Source organism: Micromys minutus (genome assembly GCF_963924665.1).
Source record: "Micromys minutus genome assembly, chromosome: X".
In the NCBI taxonomy this organism is placed as follows: domain Eukaryota; kingdom Metazoa; phylum Chordata; class Mammalia; order Rodentia; family Muridae; genus Micromys; species Micromys minutus.
Window position 1 is genome coordinate 24,283,536 of NC_137970.1, and position 21,089 is coordinate 24,304,624.

The following is a 21,089-nucleotide window of genomic DNA, read 5'->3' on the forward strand; positions in this document are numbered from 1 at the left end:
GAACAGAATCCTCACTGTGAGCACTTGGCATATAGGAAACACATTGTATATAATCAAGCCATTGCTATGTAGTTGATATGAAAGCCAATTGCTATATGGTAGAGAGGACAAGTTTAGTCCTTGTTAATAGCTGTCCAATAGTTTGCTAACATTGTTTTGAAGTAACCCTCTATTCTCTTTGTTATTAGGTCATTTTTGAAGCAGAGCGTGGCAAAGGCAAAACTGGAGAAATTGCACTGGATGGTGTCTTACTGGTGTCAGGCTTGTGTCCAGATGACTTTTTATCTGTAAAGGGTTGAATGTCACTACCCTTCTTTATACTTCATATGTGGCTTTTTAAATGTCATTCTCTGGGGTATCTTTTTATATCATATCCTAGGATTCTTCCATTTTATAAATACAAACTGACAGTGTGTAATGTTCCAGCAGAAATATTATCATAAGATGCCTTTTTTGTATCAAGACCTGCCTTATATATAATACCACTGTGCCTTCTCGTTTGTTTCTGAATTTTCCACATTATATCACAAAATTGAGGAAATGCATGACCATTTTCCCCTGCCCAGTATGTCTGCTCTTCCTACATGAGTTGGTAAACTTTTCTATGTAACATTTATAGAATAATAGCAACAAAAAAGATAAGTACAGATAAATGGTTAATTGTTGGGGCTAGGGAAGTGGCCCAGTGGTTAAATGTTCATCTCTCCAGAGGACCCGGGATCAATTTCCAGCATCCACGTGGTGGCTTGCAACCATCTGCTACTCCAGTTCCAGAGAATCTAATGCCATTCTAGCTTCTGTGGATACTTTCATATGTGTGGTATACATGCATAAACTACACACACACACACACACACACACACACACACACACACACACTAATGAAGTAAATCATTTTTAAAACTGTTTAACTGTTAAGATATTTCTTTGAAACAATGTCATTAAGATTTGTGTCTGTGTGGCTCAGCCTGCTCTTTCACACTCAAGCTTGCACATTTAATTTTTTATAATCATATCCAATAAAATGCCTCGTGTCATAGTAAGATAAAAGGGTATCTTACTGACTCTGTTTACTTATGTGTGTAATTCTGGAAAACAACAATTTTTTGTATTCTTTTCACTGTTGAAATACTTTATAATCTTAAAAATTCTTAAAAATTGACAAAAAATGGGCTTGGGTGGTTCATGTGGTGGAATGCTTGCCTGACATGTGAAATCCTGGGTCATGAACCTATGAAGGTGCCTTCATGGAATCCCAGCAGATCTGAAGTTTAAGATCACCCTTGGGTATGCTGTATATTTGAGTCTAACCTGAGCTACATGAGACCTTGTCCAAATAGAGAGGGAGAGAGGGGGTCTCAAATTTCTTCCAGAAGGAAGATAATATGTATATTCACCAAGGCTGTTCACTATGCACATATCCCTGAAAAAAAAATAGTACAGGCAAATCTTGTCAATGTTTTTGTGCAAAGAACACACAGTACTCATACAGATTGGCCACCTTCCATCAGACTCATGGATCTGTGAAATCTAGTAGATGAATATGACAGGCAGAAAGGCCAGCTAGGAACACTTACCTATAGCTTCCTACCAGTCCACAGCACTTCAAACTAAGCTTTTGCCCTTGATACAGGGCTCATGTTCTCTGAGTGAAGAGGAATTGTCCTTCCTGGAACTCATTTTTCCCCCAGGACTGCTGTTTAAATTCTGTTGCATTCAGACTGTAAGACAGCACTTAGGTGATTTAATTCTTCAGAATGAGCATACGTGGAGTGAAAGCATCTCATGCTTTGAGGGAGAACAGTCAATTCAGGAACATGTTATAATTTGTTACTCTGTTTCAAAAGTGGGTTTTGTTTTGGTTGGTTGGTTTTGATCGGTTGTTGTTGTGTCAAATGGTCCAACATTTTGGAATACTTACAAGGTCTGAAGGGAAAGTTACAAGCTGATTTGAATCATAACCACTTAGCATCATCTTATAATTCTTCCCCAAGACAGATAATGAATAGTGAGAAATAGTTCTGTTTTAAAAATTGGCTTTTATTGAACCTTCATGAATTCTTCTCAATTTATTGAATCCATTGAAGGTTGAGGAGTATTGTTTGTTTGTTGCCATTCTAGGGATTGAACCTTGTTTCTGTTAGACAAGTGATCTACCACTGAGCTACCTCCTGAGCCCTGTGTAAAGGTTTCCCAAGAAATTAAGTCCTTTGACAAATCGGAGGCTCTCTCAAGTTTAGACTATATATAATATCTTAAAAATCCCAGCAGATGCTGGAGATGTGGCTCAGATGGTAAAGTTCTGCCTAGCATGCATTAAGTTCTTGGTTCAACCACCAGCAATGCATAAAATCAGACAGAGCTGCACAGACCTATAATCCCAGTACTTGGGAAGTAGAGACAGGAAGATCAAGAAGTTCAGTGGCATCCTTGGTTACAAAGCATGTTTGAAGCCAGTAGTCAGGTGACAAAGGCAGGTGGGTCTCTGGGTATAAGGCCAGCCAGGTATAACAAATAACGTGTTCTAGGTTAGTCAGGGCTACATAGTGAGACCCTGACTCCAAAAAAAGTAATAAAGTAAAAATAAATAAAATTGAAGCACTCAACAACATCCAGAAAATATGTTCTATGTGCTATGTCTAAGGGTCAAAACCAAAAAAAAAAAAAAAAAAAAAAAAAAAAAAAAAATCAATAGTAGAGGAATTAGGGTATGTTTACCCTTGTGTGAAGGTGCTAGAAGGAAACACCTGGGGAAACATGTAGAAAATCAGTAATTCTGGTGTTTGAAAGGTATGTGGGAGGCATGTATGTGTGTATTCCTATATATGTGCATGTGTCCGTGGTTTCTGCTTCTGAACGGGTATGTTCACTATGTGAAAAATACTGAACAGTACATTTTGATGGTACCTGCATTAGCTTTTCTACATATGTACTACTTCAATATAATTTGCTTTGAAAAACTGAAAGTATCCTCTCTCCAACCCCACCCCACCTGTGCCAAAGCTGAATGTCATTTATGTGAAATTTTGCTACATGATTTGAAATATCTGGAGTTTTCACAAATCCACATTTCAACACTAGGCAGGTTGTCACTGGAGTGACACATAGACTCATATCATCCAGCAACCAACAGTTTACATTAGGGATGTCTCCCAGCCCCCCTCAACCCCCCCAGCAACACATCTGGCTTCTAGTGGTGAATGACTAAGGCCAAGGGATATAATCCCACTGGCCAGAATCTGGAACTCTTAATTAGTCTTCCTGAGTAGTGTGTAACGTCCTTATTGTATTCTGTTATTCCTTCTAAAAGTCTTTTTCTTAGGCTGAGTATGATGACACACTCCTTTAAACTCAGGGGACTGAGGCAGAAGGATTAGAAGTTCAAAGTTAGTCTCAGCTACATACCAAATTCAAGGCCACCTGGAGCTACATGAAACTCTCTCAAAATACCAAAACAGGGTCTGAAGATGATGACAAATACCTTTAACCCCAGCAGAGGCATGTAGAGCTCTGTATGTTCAAGGCCATCCTGGTCTAGTGAATTCCAAGACAAGCCGGGCTACACAGAGAGACTGTCTAAAAATAAACAAAGTCAAGGAAGGATATAAAGTCAGAGGGGTGTTGGGAGAGAAACAAAAGAAAGAGAAAAAAAAATCATCTTTTTCTCCAGGACATCCAGGGCTACACAAAGAAACACAGAAGAAACCCTGTCTCTGGGTAGGGAGGTGTGTGGGGGAGGGGGCAGGGTTCTCTCCAAAGATGAGTCTCAGCTACAGCCACGCAGTTCTCCTGCTGAGCACAGGAAACTGCATCCCAATGTTTGAAATCTCTCAGAAACCCTGGCACATCCCCTTGAGGCAGCCTCTGTTTTAGAGTGTGACTATTACCAGGCAGATACCACCTGGGGAATCTGCTGCTCCTTCTCACAGGCATCCTCCCCAATCTTTTAAAACCTATGTGTCTCTCTGCATATGAAAACCCTGCCAATTCAGTCACGCTTGAGACATTTAATGCATCCAGCCTCACAGATCCCACATTCTCTCTCAATTCATCCTTCCTAATGCTTGTTCTGGGTCTCGTTGGCCTGGTCTCTGACAAATGATGGGAGAGTAGTCTTATATCATAACACACAGGGAAGGGACAGAAGGCACTTCAAGTGTAACCCTTCTTCAGTAATATTTCATACAAATAGCACTCAATGCCTTAACCAAATGGGAAATATCGGCGCTGAGGTAATGTCAGCCTGTTCCTGTCCTGGAATTACAAAGCCACACTTAAAAAAAAAAAAGGCTATGTCAGTATGGTATGGTAATAAGTAACAGAAACAGACACAAGTCACTTACAGCAAGGATAGTAATGTACACGTAGACAGGAGCCTTGGAAGTGAGCTAGAAGCAGGACAAGGAGCCATTGTGGGGATGGCCTACTAAGGATGTCGTCTTCGCCTGCATGATTGCCCACAGTAATGTAGCTTCCACAGTACTCTACTCCAAAGTCAAAAGTCAGGGGCTAGGGATGGCTGGCACTCAATCATAGACTTACCCAGCATGTAAGAAGGTCTTTGTTCAAGCCCCAGCACCAAATAAACTGGACACAGCAGTGCCTTCCTGTAATCATAGCCCAGGGGAGTGGAGAAAAGAGGAGAAATTCAAGATCACCCTGGCTCTATATGGAATTCAAGGCCAGCCTGGGCTACATGAGATCCTGTTCCAAATGGAAAAGAAAAGTCACAGAGGATGGCTGAGGTCAGAATGTTCCCCCTGCTTAGGGCAAACAGGCACCTAATTAGCCACTTAGGAAGTGAGGAATGCTGAGTCTGTTCTGTCTAAGGCCACCATATAAGATTACCATTGTGAAAAAGCTGGAATGGAAGGCTTATCCATTCCAGCCAGTACACCAGACTCTTCCCAACAAAGGAGGACCTCTTCCATTCTCTTCAGCAACCATGGATCAGGTGGCCTTTGAGTCTGCTTTCAAGCCAAGAGTAACTTCCACAAATACTATCTCAGAAGCCAAACAGTGCAGCTGCTGTGCATCAGTTTACTGTGAGGAAAATGGGGGCGAGATGAGAAGTTCCTTTCTTAGAACCCTCAAATCAGAACAGTAAAATGGCTGTACAGAACACAATCATCCTTTAAAAGGTTTTCTGGCTCCAGGCATGCAGAGCGAAGGAAGGCTACGGGTGAAGAATGCACTATCAGTCTGAGAAAAAGTACCAAGAAGCTACATGGCTTTTTTTTTTTTTTAAGGGAAGAAGATGACAGATAAGGAAGCACAGCCCCGTGCCCTGTGGGGTCAACACTCATGACTCACTGTTCGAATGAACTGTTACAAGACAGCCTCCCTGTAAAAGGAAAGCCCAAAGACCAGCGTGGAGCAAGCCATTTCGAGAAGCAGACCACGCGTCGGAATCGCTGGCTACTGCCTGTCTGTAGTCCTGGAAACCGGCCACACTGATGGAATCAAATCCCAGATGCTAGGCCTCAGCTCAGATTTCTAAATGGCAACGGGACAGACAACGGAACAGACAAAAGGAGGTATTTACGTGAAATAACATCTCCTTGTCTCATTTCTTCTTGTACATTTTCCTATATCTTTCTAATGAGTTTGAATTTTGATTCATTTTCTGGGACTCTGAATAATGTCTACCAACAAAATCGTTTGAAAACTGTGGTTTTAAATTTTCATCTTGTGATTGAAGCCAGATTTCTGGGTCTTTTGTTACTCCTCTGTTTATTCAGTTCCTATCAATCTATGGAAGCTTAAGTACACGGGTTTTCCCAAATAACACAGCTATGTTTGAGAGACAGCATTCTCAACCACACACACTAATCAAATAAGAACACCCCCCATCCCCCTCCTCCCCACCTACAGTGCTACTGGAGCGAACAAAAGAAAAGTAATAGAGGGTCTGGGTAAGATGAGGCAGTGAAAAAACTGACTTATTCATCTTTCTCTTTGCTGGAAGATGAAAGGTCTGATCTTTAAACCGAATGAGTGATTTAAGTACTAAGGTTAGATGGGACTATATGTACTTTTAAAATGTACATATTACATGTGTGCGTGCTTGTGTGACTAGTGGTGGTACACATCTGTAAGCCCAGAACTTAGGAAGTAGAAGAAGAAGGGGTCTGAAATTCAGGGATACCCTCAGTTACATATGAACTGGAAGTCCAGCCTGGACTATATAAAATCTCATTTCAGAGAGGAAAATCACGAAGTGGATGGGGATCAGGGAGCGGCCCTGCCTGGGGATAAACAGGTACCCTGACTAGCCATTTACAAGGTAAGTTAAAGCTGGTTCTGATTTCGTTGGCTTTAGGTTCAGCCTAACCTCCAGGAGTTCTCAAAGTTTATCCGTTACTTAAAAAAAAAAAAGATGTATTTATTATACATGAGTGCACTATAGCTCTTCAGACACACCAGAAGAGGGCATCAGATCCCATTACAAATGATTGTGAGCCACCATGTGGTTGATGGGATTTGAACTCAGGACCTCTGGAAAAGCAGTCAGTACTCTTAAGCACTGAGCCATCTCTCCAGCCCCCTATCCATTACTTTTCTGTTGCTGTGATTAAAAAAAAAACAAAGCAAACAACAACAACAAACCACCGTGATCACAATCATTTATTTGGGGTTATGATTGAAGAAGAGTGGATGTCCATACTGACATGGAAGGCATAGCAGCAGGAGCAGGAAACTGAGAGATCACATTTAGACCGCTCACAGGAAGTAGAAAGGTGCCAACTGGAAGTAAAATGGGGCTATAAAGTTTCAAAATCCTCTCCCCAGAGAAACAGAAGAAGTGACTTAACTTCCTCTGGCAAGGTTCGAATTCTGTGAGTTCTGACCTCCCCAAACAGCATCCACTAACTAGGGACCAAGTACTGAATTACAGGAGCCCAAGAGGGACATTTCTCATGCAAATCACAACACCAGGTGATCCTAAAGTGGGGTTAAGGACCTAAGTAGATCATCCTAGAAATCTCTAAAATTACAAGAATTGATAATCCAAGTGTTGGCGAGGATATAAGAACTTCCACACCTTGCTTATAGAAGTATCAATTATAACAAACATTTTGGAAAAATATTTGGCAGTGTTGTCTAAAACAAATGCTTGCCCTACTTCCTAACAATTCCACCTAGTATATACTCAAGAACGGGGCATATGTTCACCAAAAGAAGTGGATGAAAATATCCACAGTAGGTTATTTCATGATTGTCCAGAACCAAGAAAAACAAGGCCAGATGTGGTGGCCCATGCCTTTAATCCCAGCACTTGGGAGGCAGTGAGTTCAAAGCCAGCCATCAATATATCGTCCCAGGACAGTCAGGGCTATGAAGAGAGGCACTGACTCAAAAGCAAAATGAAAACAACTCAAATGACCACCAATATCAAAATGTATATACTGTGTTAGCTGAATGCAAGCCAAGACCACAGAGAATGAGGCAAATTCCATAGACATAAAATTGAGTGAACCAAATTTATATAAACCAGCACTATGAGTCTGTGGTGTGTGTGTGTATGCACGCATGTGTGTTGGAGGAGGTCAGAAAAGCATGTCAAATCCCCTGTAACTTGAATCATAGACTGCTGGGAACCACAATGCGGGTGCTGAGAACTAAATGATCGTTCTATGAAAGAACAAGAGCTCTTCATCACTAAACTGTCATCTCCCCAGCCCCTCCTCCATCTTACTTTTCGAAACAAGGACTCTTCCTGATCCAGCATGTAGGTTACAGATGTATATAGAGCTATGACAACTTTTCTATATGTGCTGGGGACTGGAACTAAGGTCTTCACACTTGTAAAAGAAGCACTTTACCTGCTGACTCATCCTCTAGCCCAGTAAGTCTGCTTTTAATAAGGTTCAGGCAAATAACACTAAGCTCTGGAGATGGAAGCCAGGTAGAACTTACCCTGTATAGTAGGATAGACAAACAGGAAGTCCCTGAGAGCAAATCTTCATCTGGAAGACATTTTTTACCAAGATATAATTTTAATCAGTATCCACTTTAGCGTGCTCACTTGTCAACAAAAGACAACAAAATCACGACTCTGTGATAATTAAATGTCAAACACCCAAACCAGGACTGCCGGTATACACCTATAACCACAGCACTCTGCAGCTTGAGGCAGGGGTTCCAATATGTGTTCAAGGCCAGCCTAGGTTACAGAGGGAGATCTTGTCTCCAAAATAAAGGGCTTACAACAATGAAGTTAGCACTCAACACAAATTTTAAAAGTGAAAAACTTTAGCTAGGTGTGGTGGCCTCTGCCTTTAATCCCAGCACTCTGGAGTCAGAAGCAGGCAGATCTCTGGATTCTGGGCCAGCCTGGTCTACAGAGGGAGTTCTAGAAATGCCAGGGGCTACATAGAGAAATCCTGTCTCAAAAAAAAAACAAAAAAAAAAAAAAAACAAAAACAAAAAACAAAAAACAACAACAACAAAGAAGAGAAAAATCTTTAACCTATGCTATATAAGTACATACATTGTGTGTGTGTGTGTGTGTGTGTGTGTGTGTGTGTGTGTGTGTGTGTTGGCAGAAGTAACGGTGCTTACCACCAACCCTGACAATCTGAGTTTAATCCCTGGAGCCCACATAGTAGAAAGAGAACTGACTTTCACAGTTTGTCCTCTGACATACATACATACAAACACAATAATAAATAAATGTGATTATTTTTACACTTTTAAGTGCTATATTTTTTAAAATATAGCCAAAGATCCAGTTGCCCTCCTGAGCTTGGAGATAGGTTCGACCTCCCCACTCCTAGCTGAGAATCACTCTTTTCAGTCTCTGGCTCACCAGCCAGCCACGGCCTGGTCTGTGCAGACAGTGACTTTCCTGGTGAGGGTCCTTTTCCTGGAAGATTCACTGCTTCTGTGTCCTTTTACCTGTGCAGATCTGAGGTATTTCTTGCAGAAGTCAAACCTAGAGTTTGTGCTTCTACGATCATTGTGTTTTTATGTTTCCTGCCATTCTGTAACTCTTGAAACTTGAAAGGAACAGCTCTTAAAAAAAAAAAAAACACTATATTCTCTGAGCTTTATGAACACCCCCAGCTGAGCCCAAAGTCTGGTCCTGGTGTTTAACAGGAAATGAATGTCCGTCAGCACCTTAGAACCCCCAAAGATATGCAATTACTCTGACTTCATTCCACAGACATCTGCAGCCTTTTCCTAAGTGAGCTTCTGGAGAGGCCCTCGGGAGGATTTTTGCCTCGGTTCCTTGGGAATTTACAGGAAAGGGCTGTCTATCTGAGCTCAGGAAATCCATGTTGCCACTCAGAGAACTAATTAGGATTGAAAAGTAGTTTCCACTGCACGAAATGAAATTGATCCAAGAGCATCTCAGAGTACTGAAACAGCTGAAAGGTGCTTTTTAAAAACAAAGACCCAGGGCTGCAGAAATGGCTCACTGCTTCAGAGCACTTGCTGTTCTTGCACAGGATCCAGTTTCATTTCCCAGCCATCTGTAACTCCAGTTTCAGAGCATCTATCTGATTCTCTCTGCGGGTACCAGGCACTCATGTGATTTACAGATGAACAGTCAGGCATGACAGTGATATACATCAAATAGGAAAGTAAACAAGTGTACCAAAGACCCAAAGCCTCTGTTTAACTGATCGTAGAACTGAGAGCTTTAATTCACAGTCAACTTAAAATCACTCCAAACAATAAAATTCTCAGCAGTTTTCTTGGTGTCTATTTCCAGCTCTTTTTATGGAGTTAGTCCAGATGAGCTGAGCCAGGACTCTTCCACACAAGTTCCTGCAGTAATGGACATGCTGTCTACCTGTGCCATATAATACAATACCCATTATCCATGGTGGCTGAGAACTTGGCATTGAGGCAGTGGAACTAGGAACCAACTTTTAAATCATATCTAAACATGAAAACCAGTACACGCCGATTGCAGTGGCCAAGGCAGATCTACATGGATGCTGTGTTTTAGAGTTTTGGGTATTTTTCCTTCACACCATCTGGTGTCTGGGTCATATCTGGTATTCTTTGGCTAATGTTTTTTTTTCCTCCATTTATAAGGGTCATTTAAAAAAAACAAAAAACAAACAAACAAACAAAACTGGTTATAATGCCCCTGAAAAAAAGACTGGCAGCTTTTGAAATAACTTTTAATATTTAGACTAATTTATTCATGGAATTTTAAAATATTTTTGGTAGGCCTGTTTGGTTTGGGGTTTCAGTGGGCTGCTAGGGATAGAAGCTGGGGCATATTTTCATGCTCGCACAACCAACCACTCTAGAGCTCAGCTACACCTTCATTCTGGTACAGCTATTCGCCTGCATGTATGTGGGTCTGTGTACCATGTATGTGCCTAGGACCAACAGCGGTAGAAACTCAGAGTCATCAATCCCAGAATTTCACACAGCTGTGAGCCACCTTGTGGGTGCTGACAATCAAGCCCAAATGCTCTGATAGAGCAACAAGTGCTCTTAATCACTGAGCCATCTCCCTAATCCCTCGCTACAACCGTTGAAAAAACTATCATATATTTCAAGAATTGTACATTACAAATCCCCCCCCCCCTTGCCCTGGGATCCCCCAGGCTTCCAGTGGTCAGGGCTGAACTCAAGACCTAGCTCACCTTAAGCAAGCACTCTCCACTCAGCTGAGAGATACACGTTCCCAAAGGTGGCCAGAGTAACTCAGAAAATGAACCTAAAAGTAACAGAAGTCCAAAAAAAAATTACCATTAAGGCATATGACATTAAATAGAAGGTTACCTAGAAATGCTGCACAGTGAACTGCAGCCTAATCTCGATGTAAAGAAAGTGCAACTCTACCGGGCAAGTGTAATAGTTAAGTCTCAGTCAAGCACAGTATCCCAAGTGAGCAGACTGTGTATTCACAGTCCCATTTGGAGCAGCATCAAGCCAAGTCATTTCTCCACGATTATGCTGCCTTTCCACCCAACTAATATTTCCCCAAGAATGCTCTGAATTTTTCTTCTCTGGTTCTGGGTAGCACTGCCTAATTCCTGAATGTCAGTCTTTGATCAAATGAGTTCTACTAAGATTAAGCTATCCAAAAACTATTGTGTTTTGTAACAAGCAAAAAATGAAATGACAAAGATTCTTTGTAAGCCAAACTCAAGCCAGGCTCCTGAAGGGTCTTCTAAGACTTACGTGTACACACCTTTACAGCCCAGCTTTAGCAGAGGTCTGATGCTTCAATTTCCTCAGAGCTTCTCATCCTCGATAGCCACCCACCCTCAACATCTGCCCCAGTTCTTCACTCTGCACCACCCACCTGTGTCAGCTCCATCCTGTCAGATCGTCAGCAAAAATCCTATTGGGTTCTATCCTAGTTTGCTTTCTGTTGCTGGGAAACACAGTGGCCAAACACAACTTAGGGAGGAAAGGACATATTTCATCTTACAGGTTACAGTCCAGTACTGAAGGAAATCAGGGCAGGAACTTGAAGCAGGAACCATGGAGGAATGCTGCTTACTGGCTTGCTCCCAAGTACACATCTGCTACCTTTGGTACCTTTTGTAGCAGCCCAGACCTAAGGACAGTACTGCCTTCCCACAGTGGGCTGAGCCCTCCTGCATCAATTACAAATAAAGAAAATGCCCCCCAGACGTGTCCAGTTCTTCAATTGAGGCTCCTTCTTCCCAGGTGTGTCAAGTTGGCAATCAAAACCTTGTTATTTTGCAAAACACAATTTCAGAGAACTTCAACATGGGGCTACTTTCTGTGAGTGATAAGCCATGACAAAAACAAGAGTCCTACACTGGGCCTAGTGATACACATCCATAATATCAGCACTTGGAGAGCAAGAAGATTATCCTAGTTTGGGGACAGCCTGGGCTACATAGTTGTGCGAGACTCTGTGTTTAAACCAAACCAAGATTGCTTTGTAATCATACCCTAATACTTAACCATCCAAAACATAAAAATAATTAGACATCCCTTATCCTGATCACTGGGAGTTCCTTGTCCTCCCTCTTCTGAGGTAAAATCTCTTAGACTCATGACAGGCTTACTCAGCAGTGTACCTGCTGCGATCGTATCCAGTACACAACACTGGAGGATTTGCTTTACCTTAAACTTTTTCCTAAATTGTTTTGGTCAAAGGAGGCTGCCACATTTCCTCGTTCCATTATCAGTGTGGTTTTAGTCCTTGCAGGCAAATGTGTACAGGTGCGTTTAGGTTGCTCGTGACTAATTAATGAATGTTTACTACTTCCTTTCATTCTTGTAATGTATGTTACATGCTTGTTAGACTAATTACTGTTAAGCATGTCAGTAATTATGGCTTGTCTTTTTGCTGGCTGGTCGTGATAGTCTTACTAGGTAACCCTAGCTGGCCCGGAAATTACGGAGATTCTCCTCCCATCTCTGCCTCTGGAGCGCTAGTATTACATGCTGCCAGGTTCCGCCATTTTTATATTGATTTTTTTTAAAAAACCCAACCATTTATTATTACAGGTCATTACAGTCAGCCATTTTTATTTTATTGTTCTGATAAAGGTATTTACATTTGGTTATTTTTATTTATTTAGGGAGGCATGTATTAGGTCCAGCCTTTTTAAAGGTTTGGCCCAGGCTGGCCTCGAACTCCGGATCCTCCTGTCTTGTTCTTTAGTCTTCAGCATTTGCCTACTAGGGTCCACCATGGCTGTTTTTGTTAATCTGTTTTGCTGTTTTGACCGAAAATAAAAAGAGTAAGCACATCAACAAACTAAGCCAGTTAGTCTCACTTCCGGCCTGAGCTCCTCCCTCAGGGAACGGCTCTGACGGCTTAAGAGGCCCCGCCCCCGCGCGCTTCGGATCTTTCTGCGCAGGCGCCACGTCAGCGTCAACTCTCACACCCACTCATGCTCGCCCGAACGTAGGACCGGTGCAGGATACGTCATCCGGCCCTGAGAAACGGAAGTTCACTCCAGAGGCGCCTGCGCAGAGCACTCTAGGGTGGTGCCTGCGTTTCCGGGCGGGCTGTGCTGTGGCCGCTAGGGCGGTGGCCGAGCCTCTTGGAAGGCGGCTTTCTGCCATTTTCCGTTAGCTCGGCCCCCGCTGAAGGGCTAACTCTCGTTTCCAGTGGAAGTCCATCCCGGCTCGCAGGGGCGCTCTGGCGCTCCCTGTTCCCGGGCGGCTCTAAGGTTGAATTCCCTCCTCTTTTAGCTGTTGTTTGGGCGGGCCGGAAGTCGCGCCGCCATTGCTTGTTCACAGGCCTTAGGGCTGTCCCCTAAGGGGTGGATTTCTTCAGTCTTTGTTTAGTACTCAACTCCACCCACCGGAATCTCTCTGAGCGGGCACGTTTCTTGTCCCTTCCCTCGGGATCCTAAAGTGGCTGTCTAAAGACAGCAATTCTCCTGCTTGCGTTTAGTGTCTCCACCCCCCCCGTCCCCCGCCCCATCCTTTCCCTTCTGAGCCAGGGCCCTGAAGCCCCACCGTTAAGTGTATCCTAGAGCTAGAAATTTTCATTTTTCCCCACTCGATGTTGAGAGATATTTAAAGATTTAAGCGGATGGGTTACTGCTGGTCTGTTCCCTAAGCTTCTGGAAAATTTCACAGTGAATATTCCTGTCCATTTTCTAAATCTTTAGGCGGTTTTAGTGCAGATGTGTGTTTGCCCTTCCTTATAATATTCCTTATTTCCAGGCGTCTACGTGCATTCAGGCAACACATTGTAGGGCCTAATGTTGTTGCCACTGTAAAAGGTGTTAATATGTCCACACACTGTGCATGTATATGTGTGCATACATACACGCATGCATACATACACTGGTGAATGGTAAAACATATACACATATTAAGTACTTGAACTACAACTGCCAAGAAATGTGTCTGATCTGAATTGGAGTGTGTTATAAGTATGAAGCGCTGGCAGACTTTTTTGAGAATTAACACAAAAAGGAGTTAAAATACCTGTTTATCAGCTTTTGAAAGGCAGTATAAGGGTACAGCTTAGGTGGGCTCAGTAGTAGAGCATAAAGCCCTGGGCGTGATTCCTTCCACCGAATGTTTAAGGGAAAAAAGATTTTGGCTGAGTAAAATTAGAATTAATTAATTTTTAACACACTATCACACATTTAAAGACATTTTCCTGGCTTGAAGTCTATGTGAGATAGTGATGCTACAAAAGGCGCTTACAAACAATACCCTGTGGACAAACACAGACTGCCCACTTTCTAGTTTGAAATAAGGTCTCTTATAGCCCTGGCTGGCCTCTATCTGACCACACTGGCTTTATGAGGTGCTTGTGAAGGGGAGAGGGGTACTGAGGGTGGGGAGGGTGCAAACTCAGGGCCCTGTGCATGCTAGGGAAGTACTCCGTGAAGTAAACCTCACCTCCATACCCCCTCCCCCAACACACACACACACACACACACACACACACACATGTTTAAAAAGAATTTATGAAACTCAACTTAGATGTCTTCCTTAATTACTGTCCCTTCCTTTTGTTTTTTAGACAGTGTCTGTCACTGAACCTGAAGCTTACCAATTCAGCTAGACTGTCTGTCCAGCGAACTCCAAAGATTGACCTGTCTCTTCCCGTTGCTGGAATTACAGGTATGCACCATAAGCCTGGCATTTTATGTGGATGCTGGGGATTCAGACTTAGGTCCTCATTGCACAGCAAGCAGCTTTCCTTATTATGTTTTACTATAGATAGATGCTGGGGGGGGGGTATTTGCATGTGAGTGCCAGTCCCATTGGAGGCCAAAGGCATCAGATTTTCCTAAGGCAGGGTTATACACACTTGTGAGCCACCCAGTGCTGGAAACTGAACCTGGCTCCTCTGCAACAGCAGCTTACAACTGCTTTACTCTTGCTCCAGCCCCATTCAATATTTGTTGTCTGTTGTTCCCACTGCAAAGATAGAGTTGAATAGTCTGCACCAGAAGTCCAAAGTATTTTCTATCTGTCCTTTTACAGAAAATGTTGCTGACCTCTTGTCCTGGAACAACAGCTAGTATGATAGATATTAATTTTTTAATGTTTTTTTAATACAAACTGTCACTATAAAGCTCATGTTGTTTGGAATTGACAATCATCCTTTCTTAGCCTCCTAAGTGCTAGGATATGTGTGTGTCAGTATACCTGGCAAATTTATTTATTTTTAATTTGCAGTTAATGTATTTATGGTGTGTGGCTGCACATGTAGAAGTCAGAGGACAACTTGTCAGTTCTCTTCCTCTGCTATATTCTAGGGATCGATCTCATGGTATTAGGCTTGATGCAAGAACCTTTATCCACTGGTAAAGGTGGCCCCTGGCAATTTTTTTAACTTTGTATTGTAGATTTACATAATTGTCAGTCACTTTATAAACACTAAGTGATTGATTAAAACTATCTCATTTGATTCACATATTAATCCAGGATGGCAGAATCACCCATTTTGAAGATGAGAAAGTAGAGACACAGGAAACTTAGCCAATTTGTCTAGTACCCCCACACTTCTAGGAGCTATAGTTATTTGAGCATCTATATCCAAGACTGCTCAGATCTACTTAATTATCCCACAGTGGACACCATGATTTTAAAGATTGATTGATTGATTGATTGATTATAAGCACACTGTAGCAATCTTCAGATGCACCAGAAAAGGGCATCACATCCCATTACAGATGGTTGTGAGCTACCATGTGGTTGCTGGGATTTGAACTCAGAATCTCTGGAAGAGCAGTCAGTGCTCTTAATCACTGAGCCATCTCTCTAGCTCTTGGTTTTGGTTTTTTGAGACAAGGTTTCTCTCTGTAGCCCTGAGTGTCCTTGAATTTGATTTGTAGACTAGACTGGCCTCAAATTCACAGAGATCCACCTACCTCTACCTTCCAAGTGCTGGGATTAAAGGTGTGGGCCACTGGTTCACCAATGGGCTCACCCCTACCCAGTTCAGAATAGTAGGTTTTGTTAATGCATTTTATTTGTAGATATCATGCTTTATTGTAATTTATCTCCCTTACTCTCTGTCCTCTCTATGCTTCCTTTCCCCCTCTGAGGGATTCCTGTCCTTGCCCCTTCCTCTTTCATGTCACACGTATTCCATTATCCTCTCTTTCCCCACCCTTTTCTCATCATCATTCTATTTTTATGGTAGAAGAGCTCTGAATGCCAAAACAAAACAAAACTAGAATTGAGGTGGACTTTGTTTTCCAGGACTTTCCAGGATATAATAAATGCGTACAAGCAAGTTGCTGTAGAGTGACAAGAAAATAAACTCACAAGTGAAATGAGAGAAAGAATCTTGGACATTTTGTGACAGAAGAGAATATCTCCTGAGGTGCTTGTCAGGTGTGTTCAAGGGAATAAATGAAGTATTACTCTTTTGTGGCAAATGTAGACAAAGATGTTTTTACATGGAAACATTCTAGTTAGATGAAATTCATATCCCAGGCTTATTATGTAACTTGAACTAACCTGAGCATAGATAGCACAATACACTTGCTCAGTAAACATTCATTGTCTCCCATTGTTAAGAGATAAATATTACAAACTATCACAAATTGTATACATCACATTTACTACATTACAACAGTTCAAATGTCAGCACATTGAATCCTGTTCAGTTTCAGGGTTCACTAGACCTGCTTCCCAACCTGTGGTGCCTGTATTTTTTTTCTACATTGGTTCAGACATTGGCATTCCTATTTGGTTACTTTTTATATTAAAAAATACCACTACAATGATTATAAAGGCCTTATAATCTACAAAGATTATAAGTACCTTAGTCTCATAGCTGGTGATGAAAAGAAAATAGCCCAGTATTTGCTCAGCATTGTCTTATGAGCATGATTTTATACCCAAGATGATCATCAAATGCCACCCAAGATGAGGCAGGGTCTCACGCATCCCAGATTAGCCTTAACTTTTTTGTGTATCTAAAGATAGCAGTAAACCCTTATTCCTTCTGACTCTGCTCCCCACCTGCTGGGATTGTAAGCATGCACCACTGTGCTAGGTTCCTGAATATTCTTAATATAGAAAGATACTAATTTGTACAGTTGGAGGTAAGAAAGTTATAGCTGATATTCTAGAAAGCCTTTGAATGTTCTGCTTAAACTTTGCAGAGCCATTTTCCTTCTGTTATTGAGAATAAAAGTCTTGAGAGTTGAGTAGTCAAGTCACTGTAGTATCTAATTTGTCACACCCTTTATATTACTCCTTCAGAAAACATCACATGGACAACTAGCAGAAGTTCTAGTTTACTATCTAGGAGCTGCAGCTAGTAAAGGGAAACTTAAAAACATTGAACCATCTTTTCCTTTTTTTTTTTCTTTGCAGCTGTGAAAATGTCTGACAAGAGCCAGATCATTGCCAGGGCTTCTTTGATTGAGCAACTGGTGTCTAAAAGGTATTTTGAGGAGATCGGTAAACAGCTTACTGAGCTAGAAATGATATATGTGTCTAGGGAGCATCTTCAAGAGACAGATGTAGTCAGAGCTGTTTACAGAGTCCTCAAAAACTGCCCATCAGTGGCTTTAAAAAAGAAGGCCAAGTGTCTGCTGGCAAAGTGGAGAGGTTTCTATAAGAGTGCACATTTCAAAACAAGGGAAAGCCTTAAAATACTCTATACAGATGTTAATAAAGAAAAAAGTGTAGCAGATTCTCAGGATGAAAGCCAGGATGAGACATTAGGCTTTAGCCATAATGAGATACTGGGTCTCTGTAGTTCTCTCTCTAGGCTATCACCCCAAGATAGTGCAAAGCCTGCTGGAGCAATTGGGTTTGAAAGTGGCACTGCTCTAATGGAAATTAATGAAGGCTATTTGGAGGGTGAGGACTCTGAAACCACTAGCAAAAGCTCAGCTGTGTTACAAGATCCCTTGGTGTCTGTGAGATCTAAGTGCATAGAACTTCTTTACACAGCATTAGCTAGTTCTTCCACAGATCACACAAAAGTTCACTTTTGGCAGAACTTAGCAAGAGAAATTGAAGATCACATTTTTACCCTTCATTCAAACAATATCAAAAAATATAAAACGAGTATTCGAAGCAAAGTTGCCAATCTGAACAACCCCAGAAATTCTCATTTACAAAAAAACTTGCTCTCTGGAACCATGTCTGCAAGGGACTTTGCTCAAATGACTGTACTGGAGATGGCAAACCAGGAACTGAAGCAATTGAGAGCTTCCTACACAGAATCCAGTATTCAGGAGCATCACCTTCCCCAAACAATTGATGGCACACAGACAAATAAAATTAAGTGTAGGCGCTGTGATAAATATAACTGCAAGGTCACTGTGATTGCCAGAGGGACACTTTTCCTTCCAAGTTGGGTGCAGAATTCAAACTCAGATGAACAAATGACCTATGTCATTTGTAATGAGTGTGGGGAGCAGTGGTACCATAACAACTGGGTGTGCTTGTGATTTGTTAATAATCCTTTCAAGGGCATATGTTTTACATATATAACATAACTTTTTGTGTTGGTTTTTCCAACAAAATCTTAATCTTATTTTTGCCTTTGGGATTTTGGTTTGTGAAAGGCATCAGTATATAGCCATAGCTGGCCCAGTCTCATGGGTGCTTGCATTACAAGTATACACCACCACACCTGGCTTTATATACTGTTCTTACTACAGTCCTCAGACTAAAGAAAGAGAGTTGTTTGCCAATGTGTAGGCCATAGAAGGCTATCACATACTTTGTAGACATGTAGTACTTTATTCAGAGTGGAACTGTAGCTCCACACAGCCTGAGAGCATGTTAGAGGAGAAGACTCTTACCTGATGCTCCTTGAGTCCTGATCTACATTTTGACAGAGTCCCCAAGTGATCCTCTGGGATACTTTGAGAATCACTGACATAGCAGCAGGCCTGTGGTTCTCAGGAGTGACTATATATTAGAATTTTCTGGGGAGCATTGAAATGTACTGGTGCCAAGGGCCAAGCCTAGTACAATTCAGTATGAACCTGTGGCACTGGACCCAGTAATCAATATTGCTCTGGTCATTTCTTGGTTTATTTTAAGTTGCAGTTAGAGTTAGGAACTACCTGTAAATAGTCTCTCATTTGAGCCTTTCTATAGTTTTGAAGAAATTAATGTTATTTTGGAGACTTTACAGATGAGGAAAGAGGCTCCCTTGCCCAGGTTACACAACTATATATAGTATGCCTCACATTGATCCCAGGTTTTTCAGTTTCCTTGTGAAGCAGGTGTGATGGCACATACCTATAATCCAAATGCTAGGGAGAATGAGGCAGGAGGATTTGTGTGAGTTTGGTTGCCAGTTTGGCTTGCAAAGTCCCTGTCTCAAAACTATTAAAAGGGCATCATGTTTCAAGCTTGTAATCCTAGCATTGGGAATACTAAGGCAGAATTCCATGGTCGAAGGCAGCCTGGGTTATGTAGAGAAACACTGCCAACCCCAAAAAGATTTAGTCTGAGTAAGACTTTATATTGACTTTGTAAGAAGTATACTCTTGGAAATGGGTGCTAAGCAAATAGTGTTCTAAGTTTATGTGACTAGAATTTTATTCTGTCCTTAATTTTCTCATTTTGCAAGTCTCTTTTGACTCTCGAAAAAGTTGCACTGTAAGAATTTGGCTAAGTGCCTGCATCCTTAGTTGAATGAGCTGTGTTTATTTTTGTTGTTTGTTTGTTTGATTGTTTGTTTTTATAGCACTTCATAAAGTATGATATATAGTTTCTTGATGTTAGGAATCTGTATGCCCACAAAGGCATGTGTGTTGGGTTTGAAACTCAAATTCTGCTCATGTGAAAATGGCACCGGTTGTTAGAGGAAGTTTACTCCTTCAATTGAAACATTTATTTCATACTAACTGAAGAGGAACTCACTTCTCTTAGGCCTTTGCAACATGTTTACTGATTTGTATGCATATACACAAGCCTTTTTTATGTAATTATGACTGATTTTTTTCCTTAAATATGATACAGTATGGGGCTGGAGAGATGACTCAGATTAAGAGCACTGACTGCTCTTCCAAAAGTCCTGAGTTTAATTCCCAGCAACCACATGGTGGCTCACAACCATCACAACCATAAGACCTAGTGCCCTCTTCTGGCCTGTAGGATATGTGCAGGCAGAAAGCTGTATACGTAATAAATGAATGAATGAATGAATGAATAAATACATACATACATACATACATACATACATACATACATACATAAATACATAAATAAAAAATAAACAAATCCTTTTTAAAAAGTAATACAGTGTCATTCAGGGTTTTGATTTTTTTTAAACATGTGAAACAATTATATACATAATCAACACACCTTGCATATATATACTTCTTTTACACTTTGCCAGGTGATTTTCTCTTCTGTTGTTTGGCAATGATATGTGAAGAGTTTCTATTTTTATAAGACTAGCTGCACTCTGCAGCCTAAGCTGGGCTCAAACTCACACTGGCTAGCCCCAGCCACTAGAGTGCTATGATTTTCAGTGTAAGCCACCATTCTTTGATTTTATCATATCAAAGAGTTTATTTCTCTGTTCCATATAAACTTACAATTTCACTAGTTATCCTCTAACTCCCCAGTATGGAGGCTTTTCTTTATATATATTTTTACCCCCATATGACAGTTTCCCAATGGGTGCATAAAACTACCAAACATTTCTGTTTTAGATTTTATTTATTTATTTATTTATTTATTTAGAAATCAGCTTGAAGCTGGAAAGTCTGAGTTACATTGCATTTTCTCCATATGGCATTCCAGGCCGTTCACCATGATGCAATGTGTTAGTTCTTTAAAGAGTAACTTACAAAGTCATCAAAAAACTCAAAAGTTTCACAAAATGTGGTTTCATGTGACTGGGAATGATCTTAAATCCTAGACAGTGGTTGTGCAAGAGCACAAACAGCACATAAAAACTTTGTTTAATTTGTTCCAGTGAGTTTGGTGTTTGGATTTTCTATGTATCTATGTATGGTTCTTTGTATTGAGATTTTTGTAAGCTACATTTATCAAAAATAAAAAGCATTTAAAATGGAAACATCTCTTATTCTCCAGGATTCTTTTGTAAAAATGTATGAGGTCTTCCTCATTTCCCATAAGCTCTGTCAGTTAGTTTTGCAACAAGAGATAGGGAAATGGTGATGTGGGTTTTTATTCTTTTGGTCAGTGAGACAGTTACA

General features: G+C 41.2%; 2 protein-coding genes across 2 annotated transcripts in view; both read left to right on the forward strand.

Moving 5' to 3' along the window:
- Positions 1–299, forward strand: part of EGFL6 (EGF like domain multiple 6) — a gene marked incomplete at its 3' end in the record, with an annotated part of 54,024 nt that extends 53,725 nt beyond the window's left edge. Inside the window, exon 12 of the mRNA XM_080910380.1 lies at positions 189–299. Coding sequence (XP_080766506.1) covers positions 189–299 — 111 coding nt within the window. The remainder of the gene's footprint in view (positions 1–188) is intronic.
- A 12,687-nt stretch (positions 300–12,986) lies between these two features.
- TCEANC (transcription elongation factor A N-terminal and central domain containing) lies at positions 12,987–20,871 on the forward strand. The gene is made up of 4 exons (XM_080910920.1): positions 12,987–13,133; positions 14,450–14,550; positions 16,141–16,275; positions 17,266–20,871. Exon 4 carries the CDS (start codon positions 17,274–17,276, stop codon positions 18,351–18,353), a length of 1,080 nt encoding a protein of 359 aa, XP_080767046.1. The 5' UTR covers positions 12,987–13,133; positions 14,450–14,550; positions 16,141–16,275; positions 17,266–17,273; the 3' UTR covers positions 18,354–20,871.
- Positions 20,872–21,089: the final 218 nt, after the last annotated feature.

Excerpts from the sequence above, each read along its gene's own strand:
- TCEANC (XM_080910920.1), top strand. The coding sequence starts at position 17,274 with ATGTCTGACAAGAGCCAGATCATTGCCAGGGCTTCTTTGATTGAGCAA.